This window comes from Lampris incognitus, chromosome 8 (assembly GCF_029633865.1).
Source record: "Lampris incognitus isolate fLamInc1 chromosome 8, fLamInc1.hap2, whole genome shotgun sequence".
Taxonomy (NCBI): Eukaryota; Metazoa; Chordata; class Actinopteri; order Lampriformes; family Lampridae; genus Lampris; species Lampris incognitus.
The window spans coordinates 50,995,834-51,014,718 of record NC_079218.1 but is presented as its reverse complement, the minus strand read 5'-3'; the positions used below and the strand labels follow the sequence as shown (position 1 = coordinate 51,014,718).

General features: G+C 46.2%; 1 protein-coding gene across 1 annotated transcript in view; it reads right to left on the bottom strand.

Moving 5' to 3' along the window:
• Nucleotides 1–1,317: 1,317 nt before the first annotated feature.
• Nucleotides 1,318–18,885, bottom strand: part of LOC130116938 (carotenoid-cleaving dioxygenase, mitochondrial-like) — a 33,626-nt gene continuing 16,058 nt past the window's right edge. The window contains exons 6-13 of the mRNA XM_056285044.1: nucleotides 18,768–18,870; nucleotides 16,822–16,950; nucleotides 16,504–16,664; nucleotides 15,890–16,057; nucleotides 14,776–14,913; nucleotides 7,290–7,472; nucleotides 7,014–7,124; nucleotides 1,318–1,471 (exon numbers count right to left, since the gene is read on the bottom strand). Coding sequence (XP_056141019.1) covers nucleotides 1,355–1,471; nucleotides 7,014–7,124; nucleotides 7,290–7,472; nucleotides 14,776–14,913; nucleotides 15,890–16,057; nucleotides 16,504–16,664; nucleotides 16,822–16,950; nucleotides 18,768–18,870 — 1,110 coding nt within the window. The 3' untranslated portion in view covers nucleotides 1,318–1,354. The remainder of the gene's footprint in view (nucleotides 1,472–7,013; nucleotides 7,125–7,289; nucleotides 7,473–14,775; nucleotides 14,914–15,889; nucleotides 16,058–16,503; nucleotides 16,665–16,821; nucleotides 16,951–18,767; nucleotides 18,871–18,885) is intronic.

Below are 18,885 nucleotides of genomic sequence, written 5' to 3'. Positions count from 1 at the left end.
TTACCAACAAGTTCCCCTCCCAAACTCACCCCAAGCAACCAGTCCTGACCAATAAGAACGAGAGAGGGGCGGGGCCAGAGAGGAGACATACGCTAACTGCCTTTTGTCAAAGATGGGAGGAGAAAGAAAATATCAAATAGTGCTGACAACACAAAAGCCTTGTTGATTTGATATGTATTTTGCATATCATTACAACACGAATGAAGGGAAAGCGGGGGATATTCCCGTTATCGCAAAACTTGTCTCGTTGTGTAGCAACTTCTTCACAGAGAGCTACACACGCCCGAGCTTCAGCTCTAGTACCACCACGGGTGAGGTCTCTTTGGAGGTGGTCTCTGGTGGACTAATGGCCTTATTCTACCTGTGTGCTCAAGGCTGGAGGCCTGAAGGGCACATTTACCTTCAGCTCATAGCAGCAGGAAAATGATATGCTCATCTAGAGACTCACAGGAGACCGAATACTGAGCGGTCATTTTTTATATTGCACTTTAAATTATTACAGGTTTTGCATAATTCCTTCTCCTTTGCAAGCCGCTCAAGAACTTTTTAACACGCATCTTAACTTTAGAGGCTTGTTGTCCTTTTTATTTGTTCTTTTGCCCCCCTTTACCCAACTGAATGGATTAGGTAATCATGAATGAAGGAGTGAATGAGATATTCGGGTCCAAGAGTTGCTTTTCCTCTATAAAGGCACAAGACTGGGTTAACAGTATGGAGCACTAAGCTCCTTGCTTCAGCTCGAGTAGCGAGCTGGTTATACTTTTGGTGGTCTGGTCTTGCAGATAACGGAGGCCGTCCTACAACCACAATGATTTTAGTTCAATCTCCATCACAGCCGGTGCAGTATTTTAACTTTTGCTGATGTGGCCATGAGCAAGATACTGAACCTACACTTGCTCAAGAGATCAGGCAGACTTCGCTCTTTGGTGAAATGAACTCAGATGGATATAGAAAAAACAACAACAAATAAACCAGTACAAAACTTGTCTTTCTCACGTTTTTGAGTAAATATTTATAAAGTAATAAAATTTTTAAAGTGAATAAGTATTGCTGTAAAGAGTTATTCCAACATTTCAGATAATATATTAAGGCGTTAACAGTTTCCACATAAGGAGACATTCAATTACTCATCGTACTGATTCTGAGAGAACAGTGTGCTGGTTATAATCCCACAGAACTCATTGGTAGACCTTTGGAACCCCAAGGAGCCATAACTCCGCGAGCCAGTACTGGCTACCATTGGTTGGTAGAGGACCGGATACCACCTGGGGTGCTGCTGCCATGTGTGTGACACTGAACCTGCTATGCTTTGCAGTGTGCGTATCAGCAACTCAAACCAGAGGGGGTCCCAGAGTTAATCTGAGGCCTTGAAGGTCCCGTGGAAGCCGTAGGGAATGTTGACAGGAACGTTGGCTCTTCCCAGCTCATCAAACGTCTTGGCATCCAAAACCAGGAGAAACGTGCCTTTATCCTTGGGAAAAGAATTTGACACATTCAGTATCCATGAACATTGACAGTCATACGTGGTTTAGCTTGCATTGTTTGGAGAGAACTCCGAGGCCTCGAACAAACGTTTTGGTTTCTTGGAGGCAGTTCAGTTGCCTCTGCCATCTCGCAACTGAGTTTTTCATCCACATCGAGCACTTCTCAGGATTTTCACTGGAAATGTTCATAAAGGATTGCAGATGTTCACACTGCTGCCATATAAAATGAAACTTCAGCGACATTTTCTGCCGGCAGACAGACATTTAATCGACAAACCTTTTCATCTCCGTTTACCAAGTTGAAAATATCCCTGTGTATAGTTAATTCAGCAAAAATCACTGCCATCCTCTCTGAAGCAGGTTTAAAGTTTTTTTTTTTGCTTGCCCTGGGAGCAAACATGCTTAGAGGAGATACTGTAAACCTTCGTAATAACTAACAAACTAAAGATCATTTATGTTCACCGAACAAAGATTAAATGCAGATTTCTTGCTAGAAATATCAAAACACATTTTAATGCTGAAACTAACTTACAATGTTGCATTTTCCACCGAGAATAAAGGGAATGTCATCCATTATTTTTTTTTCACAGACAGAAACTCGACAGTCATGTGACACGTATGCAGGCTCCACCGACACTGGCGATAGGTTGAAACGTTGATGCGAAACATATTTTTGGTTCGGAAACGTCGAGATTTTAACATTTCTGTGGTTTGCCAACATTTTACTCTGGCGACTGGGTTGTTTTTGCGTGTGGCTGGAACAGTACACCGTTGATATCTATTGATCAGCCCTGTGCGTGCAGAACTGATGCTGAAGGGGTACCTCGAGCGTCACGGTTGGAAGCGTACGGCCACTGATCAAGCTGGGGATGCGAACATGTTGGTGCTTACGTGGCATGTAACTCAAGCGCTAGCTGGTATGCTGCACTTATGTAACCTTGTTATGGAACTCGCCTACTGTGCACTGGTACTTAGTGTGCTGCATGAAAAGTTGCATCGAGTCCTGCTGCTCATTTTCTTCAATCTGGTATGAAATTCCATCATCTCATCTACTAAAGATGGTAACTCACAATTGCAAATTGTTGGTGTCCTCTCCCTGCAAGGAAAAAAAAAACAAACAAAAAAAAACCAGCCCCTAACTTCGATAGATAGTGAGTCCTAGGGTAAGTACCAAGTTCCATTCCATTCTCAGTGGGGGCATAGCTGTAAAATTCCTCTCCACACACATTGTTCTCATTACTTACTCAACCGCGCATGTCCCAAGCCAAAAAATACACCCCAAGCACAAACCGCCCCCCCCCAAAAAAACATGTCCCAAGCTTTGGCTTGGGACATGTTTCAGGCAAAGTTCACCGATACCATGCCCATCAGGAGGTTTGTAGCTCAGTTTGTCTGTCAGAGGTTCGGACTACTTGACTCCAAATTCAATACATGCCAAGTCACCAATGAATATTGATTATTTCCTCTCTGCTTGTGACCATCACCTCTTAGTTTGATGATAATCTTGGCAAACGTACAGCACGTGTTGATTCAAAGGCCCGCTGGCCAGTCATATTTGTATGAGGGGCAGGACTCATCTGGAATTGTTTCATTAACAACGCCGGTTCTGACACCAAGAACTTAAATTCGACCCATCCACAATAGCAGCTTCATAAGAACAAAAGCCATGTGACAGAAAAAGGGCATTGGATTACGTACAAACACTGAGGGCTTCAGAGATATCATGGGTTGCAAAATAAATTGTGTTTTAGTTACAGGTCACAAGGTTCCCATTTATTCTTTGTGCAAGCACCACACAGAGCACGGAAGACAGTGCCTGTCTTGGTTTGAAGAAACAAATAGTGTTTAAAACCTTTGTTTCTGGCAGATGGCTATGACACCATTGAAAATGAGAAACTGAGTCAGCTGAGGGCAACAGCCTTGTGGAAGCGCATGTTTCACTTTCCTTTACCGACTTATTTCAATCACTAGGAGAGGTACCCGGCATTGCCTGGGGAAAATGCTCTCACCAAAACAACCAACAAGATCTGATCTTTACGATATGATTGATGATGAAATATAGGATAATTTATGATATGGTACATGTGATAAACGAATGTTATTAACGAAAATTATCAAATGTCATAATTTTCAATCCATTTACCAAGCTTCTTTGCCAATGTGGGTATTAGTCACTCAGTGCTCAAGTGCCTCAGGGTAAATCACGTTGTGGCAACAAAAAATTGTCACGTGCTTTGTGATCAGTAAGTTAAGAGTGCTCACCAATCTCACTCTTGCAACCTTGAATCCAAGGTGACGATCTGCACTAATAACCCTGGCATCGAGGCTGAAAAATTCCTTTGATCGATGTGACATAACAACATATGGCACTGAATATCATGAAGACGCCACAGTTTGCCACAAAATAAACAAAATTTCGCAAATAAATCAAATTTTGCACTTGGTTTCTGAAATATTTTTCAAACTGTGCAATCATTGGAAAGTGCTGATTCTAAAGATACCTTTCTTTTTGTTCTACAATTAGTATTTCTGGAGTTTTAAGCGAACATACAAACATACACTGTATATTTGTTGATCAGTGTGTTAATTACTTACATAATCATTTGTACCAATCAGTTTACATTGATCATATTATGAGTCTGGACAATCTTAAATGTGCTACTCTGTTTAACTCGTACATCAGTTTGCGTTTAGTTTCCATTTACTTTCCCCCATACGGAGGTGGGTTAGGCTAGAACAGGTTTGGGTAGGTTCTGTGTTAAGACCGATTGAACCGATAGGTGCCAATTTCACTGCGGGTCATAATCATAGCCATACAGATGGAGAATACAAGCTTCCATAAATCTAAAGCTCCCAATAGATTTTTGAGCACATGGGGTCCATTCATTGACTATCTCAAAGAAAAATAATTTTTAATTACAGTCTGTGGTATCTGTACTCTTATAATACCTGACTGTGTAATTTCTTGACAACTACTGTGAACGAAGTTATATTATATACCTATATATGTCTGGCAGCTCCCCCCCTTTTTCCCCTTTTGGTTGTATTTTTGATTTTTGTCTGTTAATTTTTGTTTTATTTTGTTTGCATATAAAACTGAAAATATTTCTAATTTTTTTTTTTTGCAGGTCAATATCAGGAGCCAGTATGCACCCGGTTGATAATACAGGTCTGTCCTTGAAGACTTTTTTTCCAAATGTATTTCTAATTTTTCCCCTTTTTCTCTCAATTTAGCGGCCAATCGATCCCTATTTTAGTTCAAATACCCACCCTCGTACTGCATGCGTTCGTCAACTGCATCTCTCCGGCCGGCAGTCTCGAAAGAGACTGCCTTGCCACTTTAGTGACAAGGCGAATCCAGGCCGAACCACTGCTTTTTCCGACACACCCAGAGACGCATTCATGTGACGAACACAAGCCGACTCCGCCCCCCTCTCGAAGACAGCGTGGCCAATTACTGCTGCTTCGTCGAGTCCATAGTCGGATCTGACGAGACCGGGGCGCGAACCCCAGTCCCCAGTGGGCAACCGCATTGACACAAAGCCGATGCTTAGACCGCTACACCATCGTGGACTGTGTCCTTGAAGACTTGTGAGACAGATGAGAAATTTGTGGAAAATTCCATGTACCATCCTCCCTGAAGTGAAAAATTAAATTCTCTGTACAGACTCTCTCAAGTCAAGTTAAATCATGTTTATTTGTGCAGCCCAAAAGTAATTTCCGGTCGCTGCTTGATCCCCTCTGGCGATCCGGGGGGGGGGGTTGCTGCAGACTACCACACGCCTCCTCTCCGACACATGTGGAGTCGCCAGCCACTTCTTTTCACCTGACAGTGAGGAGTTTCCCCAGGGGGACATAGTGCATGGGAGGATCACGCTATTCCCCCCAAGTCCCCCCCCCTCCCTGAACAGGCGCCCCAACCGGCCAAAGGAGGTGCTAGTGCAGCAACCAGGACACACACCCAAATTCGGCTTCCCACCTGCAAACACGGCCAATTGTGTCTGTAGAGACACCCGGCCAAGCCCGAGGTAACGCGGGGATTCGAACCAAAGATCCCCGTGTTGGTAGGCAACAGAATAGACCGCTATGCTCTCTCAACAGAGAATTTGATTGGACTTGCTGCAGTATGTGTTCTTACTAGAACCTGAGTGAAGGCAAGAGTTTTTGTTTTTTTCTCCCGGCCTGCCGACTCCAGATGACCTAAAGACCGATTATAACCCTGACTTGGCCATGACAAATCAGGGTTATATCAGCGTATGTATCGCTCTGTGCAGAACAGGCCAGGTCAGGTCAGTAGGGGACAGTCAGCACGCTATCCTGAAGTGTGCAGGAGTTCACAATTCACATCATTCGCCTCCCCATCGAGCCTTTGACCAGTTGCAGCCGTCACGATAATATCAAACGATCAGAAAGTGTGTACACCTCTGTCACTGCAGTAGTAACCGGTACACTTGTCTACGGTTGTAATCCGCAAAAGTCATTCGTTAAATGTGCTACGCCGAGTGTTTTCCCAGTCGGTTAGTGCTTTAAAAGTCTTCTAGTGCGCTTTAGAAAAACGGATGAAATTCAGAGTTGTACGTAACCGTAAAAGTATAAAATCCCAGAGGTGTACAGTAACGCAAGACCCAGAATGGCCATTCCATATTAATGCATTGCATATGTTAGTATGTCTGTCAGAAAACGACTGACACCAAAATCAACATTATAAAGGAACTATAATAATATTTTTAAACTTCAGAGAGACATGGTCGAACTTGAATAGCAAAAGTGAAAAAAATATTTAAAACAGGTCCCAAACAACAACCAGAACATAAAAACTACTAGAACGACCATGGGCGGTCATTTTGATTGCCCATAGTTGTTAAACTCTATATTCTGTCAATATGAATACCCAGTTGAGATATTAATGCATTACATATGTCAGCATGTCTGTTATGAAACTGACACCAAAATTAACATTTTAACAACTTTAATACTATTTTTCAAACAATTTAAAATGGCCGCTGTCCAACGCCTGTAAATACTGCAGCGGTGGTAGTCATGGTGCGTCTGTAACTGTACCCAGACATGTTGGCAATAATCAGAACCCAAGTTTAGACTATTTCTCTGCACTGGAGGACGCTAGTATGTTTCTAGGACAGAGCACTGAACTTCACGAAGGAAATGACGCCACCAACACGCGTCATAAATACTGACATGATGCACACGATCACGCGCGGCCATTTTGACCGCTCATGGTCGTTTTAGGTAGATCTTATCATAACTTTTTTGTGTGCAATTGATCTATAACTCATTTTAATGCAAATATATGCAATTGTAGGCGCATTCAGGGAGCAGCAAGTCTATCTTTTTTTTTCTTTCACAAAGATAGTAAACTTTGAAAATCCAAAACCGTCAAAATGACTGCCTTGGTCGTTAAACCAACATTGTTATGGCATTTTTGCAACTTTATAAAGAAGTCATCCTTCTCTACGTGGTCTACGTTGGAACTCATGTACACCATGTCAAGGGTAAGGTTGAGAGTCTTACCTCTGAGGGGGTAAGAACCACCGAGAGGATGACGCCATCGTCCTCCTCTACTGCATCAGGTGAAGGGACAAACACGGGCTCTGATGGGTAGAATCCCTTCCGATACCACACCTGAGGCCGTACAGACACGCGTATATTCATCAAATACTCTTTCAGTGCATTTTTGACTCAAGCTACTGGGTAGAATTTACCAAGCATTCCAGCTGTTTGTTTTTAAAAAATATTATTATTAAATGAGGACATTTTATAGGTAAAACAAGAAGCCCTCCCTCTCACCTTAAACGTCTTGTCCTTCAGGTCCATCTTAAGCAGCGAGTCCCCAACCAGGTGTCTGAAGCCACAGCCATAGAAATACCGGTATGGCTGAGTGTTAGACCGGCCGTAGTTGATCTGAGGAAACTCCAGGCCACCATAGTCACGGAGGTCATCTCCATGGAGATCCTCATGCTGGCAGAATACCTTTTGACAAAATTGGACAAAAAGGGGATTAACCGGCTATTGTTGTACACAGTGACCGGCGCAGTACATCCAGGGCATACTGCAAGTGGTAGCCCTCCTGTACTGTGGGTTTCCTGGCTGATTCGTTTGACAGCTACTTGTCAGCCCTAGACACAAACGTGAGCGAGATGAATTAATCATGTTACCTATGATTTCAGCCAAATAGCTTAGCCATTTGCAAGCTGAATTACTTAAAGCAATCAGTAAAACAATGTAGTTAACTGTCAAGTGAGATTTTAGATCTTATGAATTTATCCTCATACATCATGATGTGAAGTGTTCCACCCATAAAGCTCATTCAAGCATATTAATCATAGTCTTCTTTACATAAACAGAGCAGGAGTGATATAGGCCTACATGACCGGGGTTGGATTTACACACACTACGTGGCCAAAAGTATGTGGACACCCCAACATCAGACCCATATGTGCTTCTTGAACCTCTCATTCCAAGACCATGGGCATCAATACGGAGTTAGTTGCCCCTTTGCTCCTGTAACAGCCTTCTTTCTTCTGGGAAGGTTTTGCACTAGATTTTGAGACATGACAGTGGAGATTTGCTCCTATTCAGCCACAAGAGCATTAATGAGGTCGGGCACTGATTTTAGGGAGAAGGCCTGGCAGGCAGTTGGCGGTCCAATTCATCCCAGAGGTGTTGGATGATGTTGAGGTCAGGGCTCTGTGCAGGCCAGTCAAGTTCTTCAACATCAGACTCTGCAAACCATGTCTTTATGGACCACGCTTTGTGCACGGGGGCACCGTCATGCTGAAACAGGAAAGCGCCTTCCCCAAAGTGTCGCCACGATGTTGGAAGCACAAAATTCTCTAGAATGTAATTCTATGCTGTAGCAATACAAGTTGCCATCACTGGAACAATGCTAGAGTAAAAGTGCATGCCGAAAGTGCATTTAGGGCGTGTCCAAGTCATCTTTTGCTACTTTAATGGTGGATAACCTGAGTACAAAGTAAGGTGCATGGTTCAAAGGGGCCGTCCTTAGTCTCTTAATCAAACACAGGTATGTTTCAGGTGTAACAGGAAATAAACCGATCAGAATGTCATCGCCCATTCCCTTTAAAGCCAGGTGTGCTTGCACCTTGCTGGATTGCCATAATTGCACATTTGCCAAGTAGTAATATGCATCTATGTAGACGCATATTACAATCTTAATATGCCCTTAAAGGGAAATACTAGCAGTAAAATACTGCACTATTGACTTCAGACCAGGTTTTTGTTGGTCAATCATGGAATCACTTTCCGCTGCCTCAAGATAGCAATGCACAAAAAAAAAAGCGCCAGAGCACACCTCATTTTAAGACCAACATGCTCATGGGCACTCAGATGGACGCAAGTACTTTTTTTTTTAATAACATGGGATCTGGGTGGAAAAATGTCAACTGTGTCACTCTGAAACAAGCAAAGACACGTGTTTTGCACTTGGCGCCGCATGTGAGATGAAGCCCAATGTGTTTTCAAACAAAATGCTAAAAAGCACAAATTTGCAAAAAACTTTAAGAAATTTCAAACAGATGGCACTTGCTAGAGCACCTATTCCCTTGAGGGATTTCAACATAAAGCCTCTAATGCTGCCTAAATCTAAATAATAATAATGAAAAGTCTGTAAATTCAATCAATTCTTGGGCAGATACACAGCAAAAGAACAAACTATAAAGCAAACTTGAAAACATGAAATCAGTTTTCCACATTACAAGAGGTTGTAATAGACTGCTGTGCACAATACCAAAATGCAATTTTCCCTTCTTTTTCCAAACTAAAATGTGAAGACAAAGAAAACCTATTGCATTACCACATGTTCTTGCTGGCCAAGGCCAATGTATTTATGCTCCACCTTGAAACTTTGCTCAGTTCCTCGCTACCTAAACTGTTAAATCTATCTGACTACACCTCAGTGTTCGTTAGCATTTCCAGGCACGTGTGAGCCACCTCAGGGTTTACCTTTAACAACAAAGAAGTGTTGGTCTGTCCAACACTTGCTGGCTAACTTAACCAAGGCTAGTTTTGAAGGACTAACACGCTAATGTGGCGATGCACATTTCTATGGCAACTCATTACAATCATAACCTGCGTGAGCTGCTGGCATCATTAAAAGCCAGGACTTGATCCAGACCCTCTTGCTAACCATCAACCCACTACAAACCTCCCCTTCCTTTCCAAAGTGCTACAGTGTGCCGTATTTTCCCAGCTGCAACTACATCTCGCCACAAACAATCTCCTCGACCCTCTCCAACCCGGCTTCTGCAAGCAGCACACTACTGAAACTGCTCTGGTTAGAGTGTCCAACGAACTCCTTATGGCAGCTGGTTCTGATCACCTTAGTGTGCCGATACTCCTTGACCTCGGCGCAGCGTTCGACACAGTCAACCGGCCACAAGATCCTCCTTGAACAGCTTGAGCAACTGGCTGGTCTCACAGGTCCCGCTCTCTCTGGGTTTTAGTCCCATCTCACCAGCTACCCAGTCAGTCAGCATGAATGGTTCTCGGTCTGCCCCTCCACTGTATTCCAAGGGTCTACCATTAACCCCCTGCCCTTTTGTCATCCCCCTTGGTCATATCAGCCAAAGGAACATGCCAAAAAAAACTAGGCTCAAGTCCGATAGGACATAGGTGTTAACAGGCAGTGCACAAAGGCAATGCATAGGGTACATAGAAGTGATTATATATATATATGCACACACACACATATATATATCAATACCATTCAGGTGTGGAGGTGTTTGTGAAAGAGCTGGGTCTTTAGCTGCTTCTTAAAGATGGAGAGGGACTCAGCCGATTGAACGGAGTTTGGTTACTCGTTCCACCACCGGGGAATTACAGAAGAGAAGAGTCTGGCTAGGAAAGGGTAGGACTGTGAGACCGGTCTGTAGTTTTCAACCTGGTCTGGGTTAAGTGTTGGTTTTTTGGAGCAACAGGGTGACCTGAGCTTGCTTAAATGCAGTGGGGAACACTCACACACGTTGTAAGCAAGGAGTTGATAATGTGTGTGACTGCAGGGTTAAGTGCGGGGGGGAAAGGTCTGTAGGAGGTTGGATGGTATTGGGTCCAGTGGACAGGTAGTGGGACAGGAGTCCAGCAGAGGCTTGGAAACTTCCTTCTCAGTTAGAGGGGAGAATGAAGTGAGTGAGGCACTGTTAGCAGACAGAGCTGGTCAGGCTCAGAGAACTGGTTACTGATGGCAGAAACCTTATTAGTAAAGTACAAGGCAAACATGTCAGGAGTGAGCATAGTGGAGGTGGAAGGAGGAGGCGGATCGAGGAGTGAGTTAAAAGCAATCCCCCTCCCCCCCCGAGCATCAGTGGCGCCACAGATCTTGTTCTGATAGTAAGTGGTCTTAGCTGTTTTAAGCTGGAGGAGAATGATACTAGGAGACACTGAGGTCAGTGGACTCTCCGGTTTTACACCATCTTCTCTCTGCCACTCTGAGCCCTGCCCTTTGCTCTCTGATGACCTCAGTGAGCCATGGACTAGAGGGGACGTTACAAGCAGGTTTGGATGCTAGAGGGCAGAGATTTTTTCAAGAGAGGAGGAAGGGCGTGTGTCTATAGCCTCAGTGACTGAGTGGAGAGAATTCATTTATGAGGAGGCATGGAAGCCAAGAACTTACTGGAATGTTGGGGTCGGTGCAAGGGGCCAATTTGTGGAGGAATGCGAGGATGATCCAGTAAGTGGGCTATGAATTGAATAAAGAAGTGGTCTGACAGATTTAGGGGGGGTGACAGTCAGATTTGCTGTGGAGCAGTTCCGAGGCAAAATCAGATCAAGCGTATTGCCCGCTTTGTGCGTGTGGACCCACTATCCGAGTTCAAAAGAGGACAGAACAGACAGTCAGTCACTTCGGTTGTGTCAGTAAGGATATTCATGTCTTCGATGACAATCAGTGGTGTGTCACCATCCGGAATGGCTGAGTGCAACATGTTGTGAGGGCAATTCATATTTGCTTCCTTTTAATCTTTAACCCGCCGCAGACCGACGGCGGCCTGCCCGTCTACATCCGCAGGCCCGAGAACAGCAGGCTGCAGCAGCAGAGCCCGTCCCGCGGAGCCCAGCGACCACCCCGCCTCCACGCCAGGCGGGTACCGCCGGGATGAAACTGACCGTTATGACTGGCAGACAATGCTGGATATTGGTGCCATGTGGCAGAATGAGAGACAGTTTCTCAGTCACCATGAGACAACAAAAGGTCTGTAGACAGCAGCCTGGACAGACTGCGTCTGACTTTTTAGTCAGATTGACTAGAGTTTTCAGGGAAAACAGCGGCCTGGCACCACCAGCACCGCCCAATGATCAGCATGACTCCCCATATGAACCACTGCCTGTTTCCTGGATGGTAAGGAGGAAGAAATCAGCCGTCAGGTGTGCAAACACTGTGTGGGCTGGGACAGAGGATGTGTGGGTGCTGTTCAACAGCATGCCATCCATGTTGAGGACAATATGAAACTCTCGGAGACGAAAGCACAATGAGCCAAAGTTCGGTTGACTGACAAACGTCAAATGGAGCAGCTGGCACAGTTCCAGACTCAGCAGAGCCCCGACAGAGGACACGGCGGTCCCCCTCAGAGCAGAGGCCGAGCTCCACGTAGAGGACCTCGCAATGCAGGCCCTCGAGACGAGGGGTGCCGGACCTGTGGGGCCCCTGATCACTGGGCAAAAGACTGTACCGAACCAAGGACGAGACTGGAACCCACTGGACACGGGCCATGTGTACACCCAAGATGACGCGTGACTGGCGGCGGGGAGATCCCAGTGTCTGGTGAATGCACCCCTGACACCACACACACATATCTATATACACACACACACACACATCTATATATATATATATATATATATATACACACACACCTACAAAATAACACATGATAGCCAAAACATATTCAATATGACAAAAGTCAGCACAACTGAGAATTTATCTGAAATGATAGGAAACACCCCCCCCCCACACACACACACACACATTAAGGTTCTGATTTGCATGTTACAGCCAATGTGAAGGAGTTGATGAGGAGTCTGAGAAAGTTTGGTTCGGGCAAGGGAAGGAAAATGATCCTATAGCCATGTGTTGGGAGAGCACATGTGTACATTGGGCTTGGTATGTGTGCATTGACGGCTGTGCCAACCCCCACTGTAACTCAACACCACATGTGCCTCCGGTCAAAACATGTGACACCCAGTGGGAGGATTTAGGGCCGTGAGTCACTCAGTGCTCACCAGACCACATGTGGGGGACAAGTGCAATACTCACCCTGAATGTAAGCATATAGATGCCCATTTCAGAGCGGCGTTACCATGGGACAACAGAGTGTGCATTTAACACAGAGCAGTAAATTCAACTTGAGAGGGTGGAGGAATTTTCCCCCAGTTAACCATTGACTCACCAGAGTTGCAAGAAGTGCCACATATTTTACGGGCTACAGACAGTTACAATGTGGGGGGGGGGGTTAGTTAAAGGGGCTGACCCCCTCCACGTGACACCCAAGAGCACATACCGTCCACGCCAGGCACAACATCTGTCCAAACTAGAGGCAGCAATAGGTCTAACACTTTGCTGGCAGCAGGAGTCATTATCCCCAGAGCCCCTTCACCAGTGAGGATGCCCATCTTTCCAGGTAAAAAAAGGTAAGGCCGCAGAACCAGTCAGTGGCCTTCGAGTCTTTTACTCATTTCTAGTCAAGAGTGAGGCGAGAGGTTTGGCTGGAGAGGACGTGGGATGGTTGTGACTTCTGTGTCTGTATGGAGTGGGTTGATGTAAACCTGATGCATGTCAGTTGGCTTACAACTAGAATGGATTGTGGACCAGAATGTCCATGTACTACAAAAAAACGTCACATCTTCTCAATTCATTTGTAGAATGTCTGTCATGTTCAGGTTTACTACCTCTTCCTCTCTGAGGTTTCTCATTAGATTCCCTCTTTTTGCCTTGTATTTCTGACAGTGTGGCGTAGCAGGCTCCATCGTTTCTTCTTGCCCACAGTGGTCGCCATCCATTGTCTTAACTGCTTATCCTGCTCTCAGGGATGCTGGAGCCTATCCCAGCAGTCATTGGGTGACAGGCCGCTAGGCCATCACAGGGCCCGGGCCCCCACATTCATTCCTAGGGACAATTTAGTACAGCCAATTCACCTGACCTTCATGTCTTTGGACTGTGGGAGGAAACCCACACAGACACGGCGAGAACATGCAAACTCCATACAGAGGACGACCCGAGATGACCCCCAAGGTTGGACTACCACGGGGCTCGAACTCAAGACCTTCTTTGCTGTGAGGCAACCGTGCTAACCACCATGCCACTCACAGTAGTTGCAGCCGCCTATATTATGTTTGGCGTGGGTTTCCTCCGGGGGCTCCAGTTTCCTCCCAGACTCCAAAGACATGTAGGTCAGGTGAATCTGCCGTACTAAATTATCCCTAGATATGAATGTGTGTGTCGGCCTGTCCAGGGTGTCTCCCCACCTGCAGCCCAATGACTGCTGGGATAGGCTCCAGCATCCCCGCGACCCTGGGAGCAGGATAAGCGGGTTGGATAATGGATATTTTGAATAGTGTATCGTTTAGTCCAGTGTGTCCACATATTATTGTCTTATTGCCCCTGTACACTGTCCTGCACTCCTCCCACTTTCCTTTGAACGCTTTAAAACCATCATCCTTCCCCCCCCCCCATTGCTGTTGCCACCTTTCCTTCAATCTCTGCTTAATAATGCTCTTGATTTCTGTCTTGCTGAGTCTAAGTGCTAAATCAATGTCTTTACATTTTCTGGCCTCCTGTACCACCTCATCTTATCGGAAATGTCTGGTCTGCCGTCTGACTGACTCTACTGCAAACTGGCTAGTGATGAGTTTTAGTCTGAACAAATGTTTGCTCGCAATGGTCTCGTTTCCTCTATCCACTGCGCTGCTAACAATGTTGCCACCGTTTGGCCGTTGTGGACTGATGATTCCTCATTAATATGAAACCCTGGAACAATAAACGCTACTCCCATCTCATCTACTGAACTCTTGGAGGCATCTGTGCAGATCTGGACCTCACCCCACACTTGACCTATGCTGTAGCACTCTAAATCTCAAGACCATTGGGAGGTCTTGAGATACCGGGTAAGAGGTACCGTATGAGGTCCTCTTGTCCATGTGCCTGTATCGCTGAATGTACTATGGGAGTTGTCAAAACCATAAAAGGCTGTATTCCTATCGTGTATGGCAAGTGGCGTACCTTTAATTCTGAGCGGGACAGGATGTAATTCACTTCACAACTTACTTTATTTGTGCCGATCTTGACACAGGTCGCTTGGCTGGAAGGCCTTGTGTTCAGGTCCGTGTCTGTTGGCGTATCATGCGTCACGTCGAGAGGTAGGACAAAACGTCGTGGGAAAACCCGGCACATGGTGTTGTACACCTGGGAAGGACAAAGTACATGGACAATATTATCTGGCATCTTCATGTGTCTAGCAGGCGAGTGTAAATGGCAGGGTGCGTATTGTAAGATGTGCGCCTATTCCAACGTCCTCCTCTGAAACACAATCTCAGACAAAACACTTGGACAGGGAATCCACGAGTTAGTTCGGGTATGCTGACAAAAGAAACAAGTAATCTAGTTTACCAAATATTGAAAACCTACACTTGAAAATGTACTTTGCAACCACCCATTTATAAAACAAGCAGTGGAGGGACCATTTCTTTGAAGGGGTCATCTCAGGACAGTGATTCAAGCTTCTTCCTTTTGTTGTTGCCGAGGATGAAGGTCACTCCAACTGCGGTCATCTTCTAATTCGGTGTGCTGTAACTTTTAAATCGAAGTACACTTCTTCCATTGAGCTTGGCATGCCATGTCCAACACGCGTTGGGATGGATCCTCCCACGTGACCGTGCAAGTGACCTCCAGACCAACAGTTTAGCAAACTGCAGGGAGGGACTAGGGCGCAACAACACACTGAGGATTATTGTCAAAGGAACGATCAGTTGGCTTGTCACAAACAGTTTCCCGTTTCCTTTATTGCCATGTGCATTACATGCAGGAAGGATTTGACTCGGCATTATTGGTGCAATGAAGACTGCAGGAAAAACGTCAAATAAAAGAAAAATAAGTGTGTCCGTCCATCCATTATCCAAACCGCCTAGCCCGCTCTCAGGGTCGCTGGAGCCTATCCCAGAGTAAATAATGAGTGTGATAATAAATAAAATCATATAATATATAAATATATTTTAGATATTATTTACATAATATATTAATCAAAATAAATAAATAAAAGTGTGATATTTATAAATAGACATAAAACATCTAAAAACTATAAACAGCAAAAAGTAAAAGTACAATTTTAAATACAGATGACAATAGTTACACATGTGTGTGTGTGTGTGAGAGAGTGGCTAACCTCATCCAGTGCGTCTCCTGACTTGCGTAGGTTCTGGATGAGGTAGTTGTTGATGGCCTGGCCGTCATCTGAGCAGCACATGTCGAGCATCAAGCAGCCACCCTCCTCAAACGCGTTGATCTGGTGGAAGGTGGAGATGGCTTTGGTGCAGTACTTCACAGGGCTGACCTGGGGTGGAAAGGGCGCGGTGGCGCCATACAAAAGCTTTAGTCACTTGCCGTAGTACAGGAATCCAGATGTGCGATAGTTTGACGCACTTTGCAGAGCCAACTTGTAGGTCCACGTGTTCTCCATAACGTTCTCTTTCCTTTAGTGAGGCCCTACTCCAAATATTTCCCCTCCTTTCCTCAAAGGCTTGCAAATTCCCCCCCCCCCCAAAAAAAAAAAAAAATACTGGAGACATGACCACATTTGCTTTGGTTGTGGTTCCAGCCATGTCGCCCGTGTTGTGGTTTCTGGTTATCATGAGCAGAATTACATCTTGTAACCATTGTAACCGGAAAGAAGACCCATGTTGATTTCAGAAGAGATCCATGAAACCAACCCCCCCCCCCCCCGAGACTCATTAAGGTGCCTAGTTTAGGAGTGCGTACGTAAATCCTCATCCATCTCACCTGTCCTGTACGCTTGTCGACAAGGTGAAAGACCGTGTCCTGCTTGGGATCCCAGTAGATGCCCTGACTGAGATCCTTCCCCCTCAGCTTGCACGTCACAATCTTCAGCAGGTCCATCTTAATCGGCTGCTCGATGAACACCACGTAGTTCTTAGACATGGCTAAAGGAGAGAGAAAGCGGAGAGGTGGAGGAACAGCGTCACAGCCGCAGTATTTCTGAACTGCCATACATGGAGTAGGAAGCCATGAGCAAGGCAGGTCACGTCTTCGTGGTTGAGATGCTGCTGCAGGGGCGTGCAGGAGCAGAGGCTTGCTTACCGAAGCTGTGGTAGTAGGAAGGGTGTGATTTGTTTGCAGGGACGATAGAACACAGGACTTTGGCTCCTTGCAGGGTGTCTCTGGAGTCCGTCTTCTCAGGGGGAACTCTGATGATGTTGTACAAGGCTCCTGGAACGACACTGGTTATGTACCCTACAGGACTCTCCGAAAGAATTTAACTGGTCTGGCTCCGTTTTGACCACTTAGTTCATTAACAAGGACTCTTTGTCTAGCCCTGCATTTATTACTTCCATCCATTGCCCAACTGAACTAACACAACACACAAGTTCAACACACACACACACACAAGACAAATAACATCTTGTAAATGTGCTAAAACAGGCGCATGGGTAAGACTCATTCTTACATAATACGCTCCAGCCACATAACAACAAGTTAGCCTCCCCGAGTGCCGACATTACAGCTGATGTTTTCATGCGTTTGGTTATTGTCTGTTTTCATAAGTAAACTGAATCTGTTGTCATGATCTTCCCTCCAGGAAGCATCTTCCCTCCAGGAAGCTTTACATGTCCCACCTGTGGAGGAATGTCGAACGTGATGACAGATAAGAATAATATATTGAAGGGAGAGCGAGAGAAGGAATTTGATGACTCAAGAGTATCTTTTTTGGGGGGGGGTTCCCCCAGGTCGTCCTCTGTGGGGAGTTTGCATGTTCTCCCCGTGTCTGCGTGGGTTTCCTCCCACAGTCCACAGACATGGAGGTCAGGTGACTCGGCCGTACCAAGTTGTCCCTAGGTGTGTGTGTATGGGCCCTGTGATGGCCTGGAGGCCTGTCCCGGGTGTCTCCCCGCCTGCCGCCCAGTGACTGCTGGGATGGGCTCCAGCACCCCCCCCCCCTGAGAGCAGGATATGCGGTTTGGATAGTGGATGGATAGACTTTCTTTCCAACTCCGAGCTGTCCCGGTTGCTGCTCCACCCCCTCTGCCGAACCGGGGGGGAAGGGCTGCTGATGCTAACGAGGAGGCGCTAGTGCAGTGACCAGGACACATACCCACATCCGGCTACCCACCCGCAGACACGGCCAACTGTGTCTGTATGGACCAAGCCGGAGTTAACACGGGGATTTGAACCGGCGAACTCCGCGTTGGTAGGCAACGGAATAGACCGCTACGCCACCCGGACGCCCCCAAGATTTCATCTTAATTAAGGTGTGGTTGTTGACCAGCCTGGGAACCATATTGTAACGTGCATGGATAAGAAGACACGCTGGCCGCTGGCTGGCGGGTCTGACCCTTTAGTCTAGCGGTTAGCGATGCCTCCAGCGGGGCGGGCGATACGGGTTCGCTTCCCGGCCGCGGCAGTTCCTGTGGTTGCGTTGTCCCCCGAATTCGCTACAATATAAAGCTTCGGGTCGGGCCAATCACAACCATTTATCCAACATGGGGCGGGGTTGATACGATGACGTACAACCCCCACCCCCCCCTCGTTGCGTCCCGGAACTCTGCCTCCGTTTGTTAGGTTGCGTAAGGTTAAGGACTGGGTTAGCCAATCAGGGGAGTAGGGGCGGGGCTTCCTGGAATACGGGTGGGGTGGGGGAATAACGCTGACATACAGAGGAGGGTTATGACGTGGAAGGTTCTGTTGGATCCGCTGTCGCAGCAGTACCCAGTGGACGTTGCGCGTCTCTAAAAGAACAACAAGCAGCTGCACTCAAAGCTTCGGCTGAGAGGAGCGAGGTTTGCCGTATTTCCAACAGAATTTGGCAAAAAAAGTGCCGCATCACATGTTTAGTTGTAGGTCTATCCTATTGCGTCCAGGGGCATTTTGGTCTGCGTCCGTTGATAACGCCCCTTTGAAACCGAAAATGAACTGAGAGGAGCCAGACTAACCGGCCTTGGTGACTGTGTCTGGTTCCCGGCCTAGTTCTTGACACTTTCGAAACTGGGAAAACCTTTACAATGGTTATGTTGGACGTTTGGGCTGACCTTTGCTCCCGTACGAGTTGCCCATGTTGTAGGTGGTACCATCCGGGTCATAGTGTGGGTGGGCAGTGGCTCCATTCACAGCAATGAATTTGCTCCAGTCCACCTGCAAGGACAACAG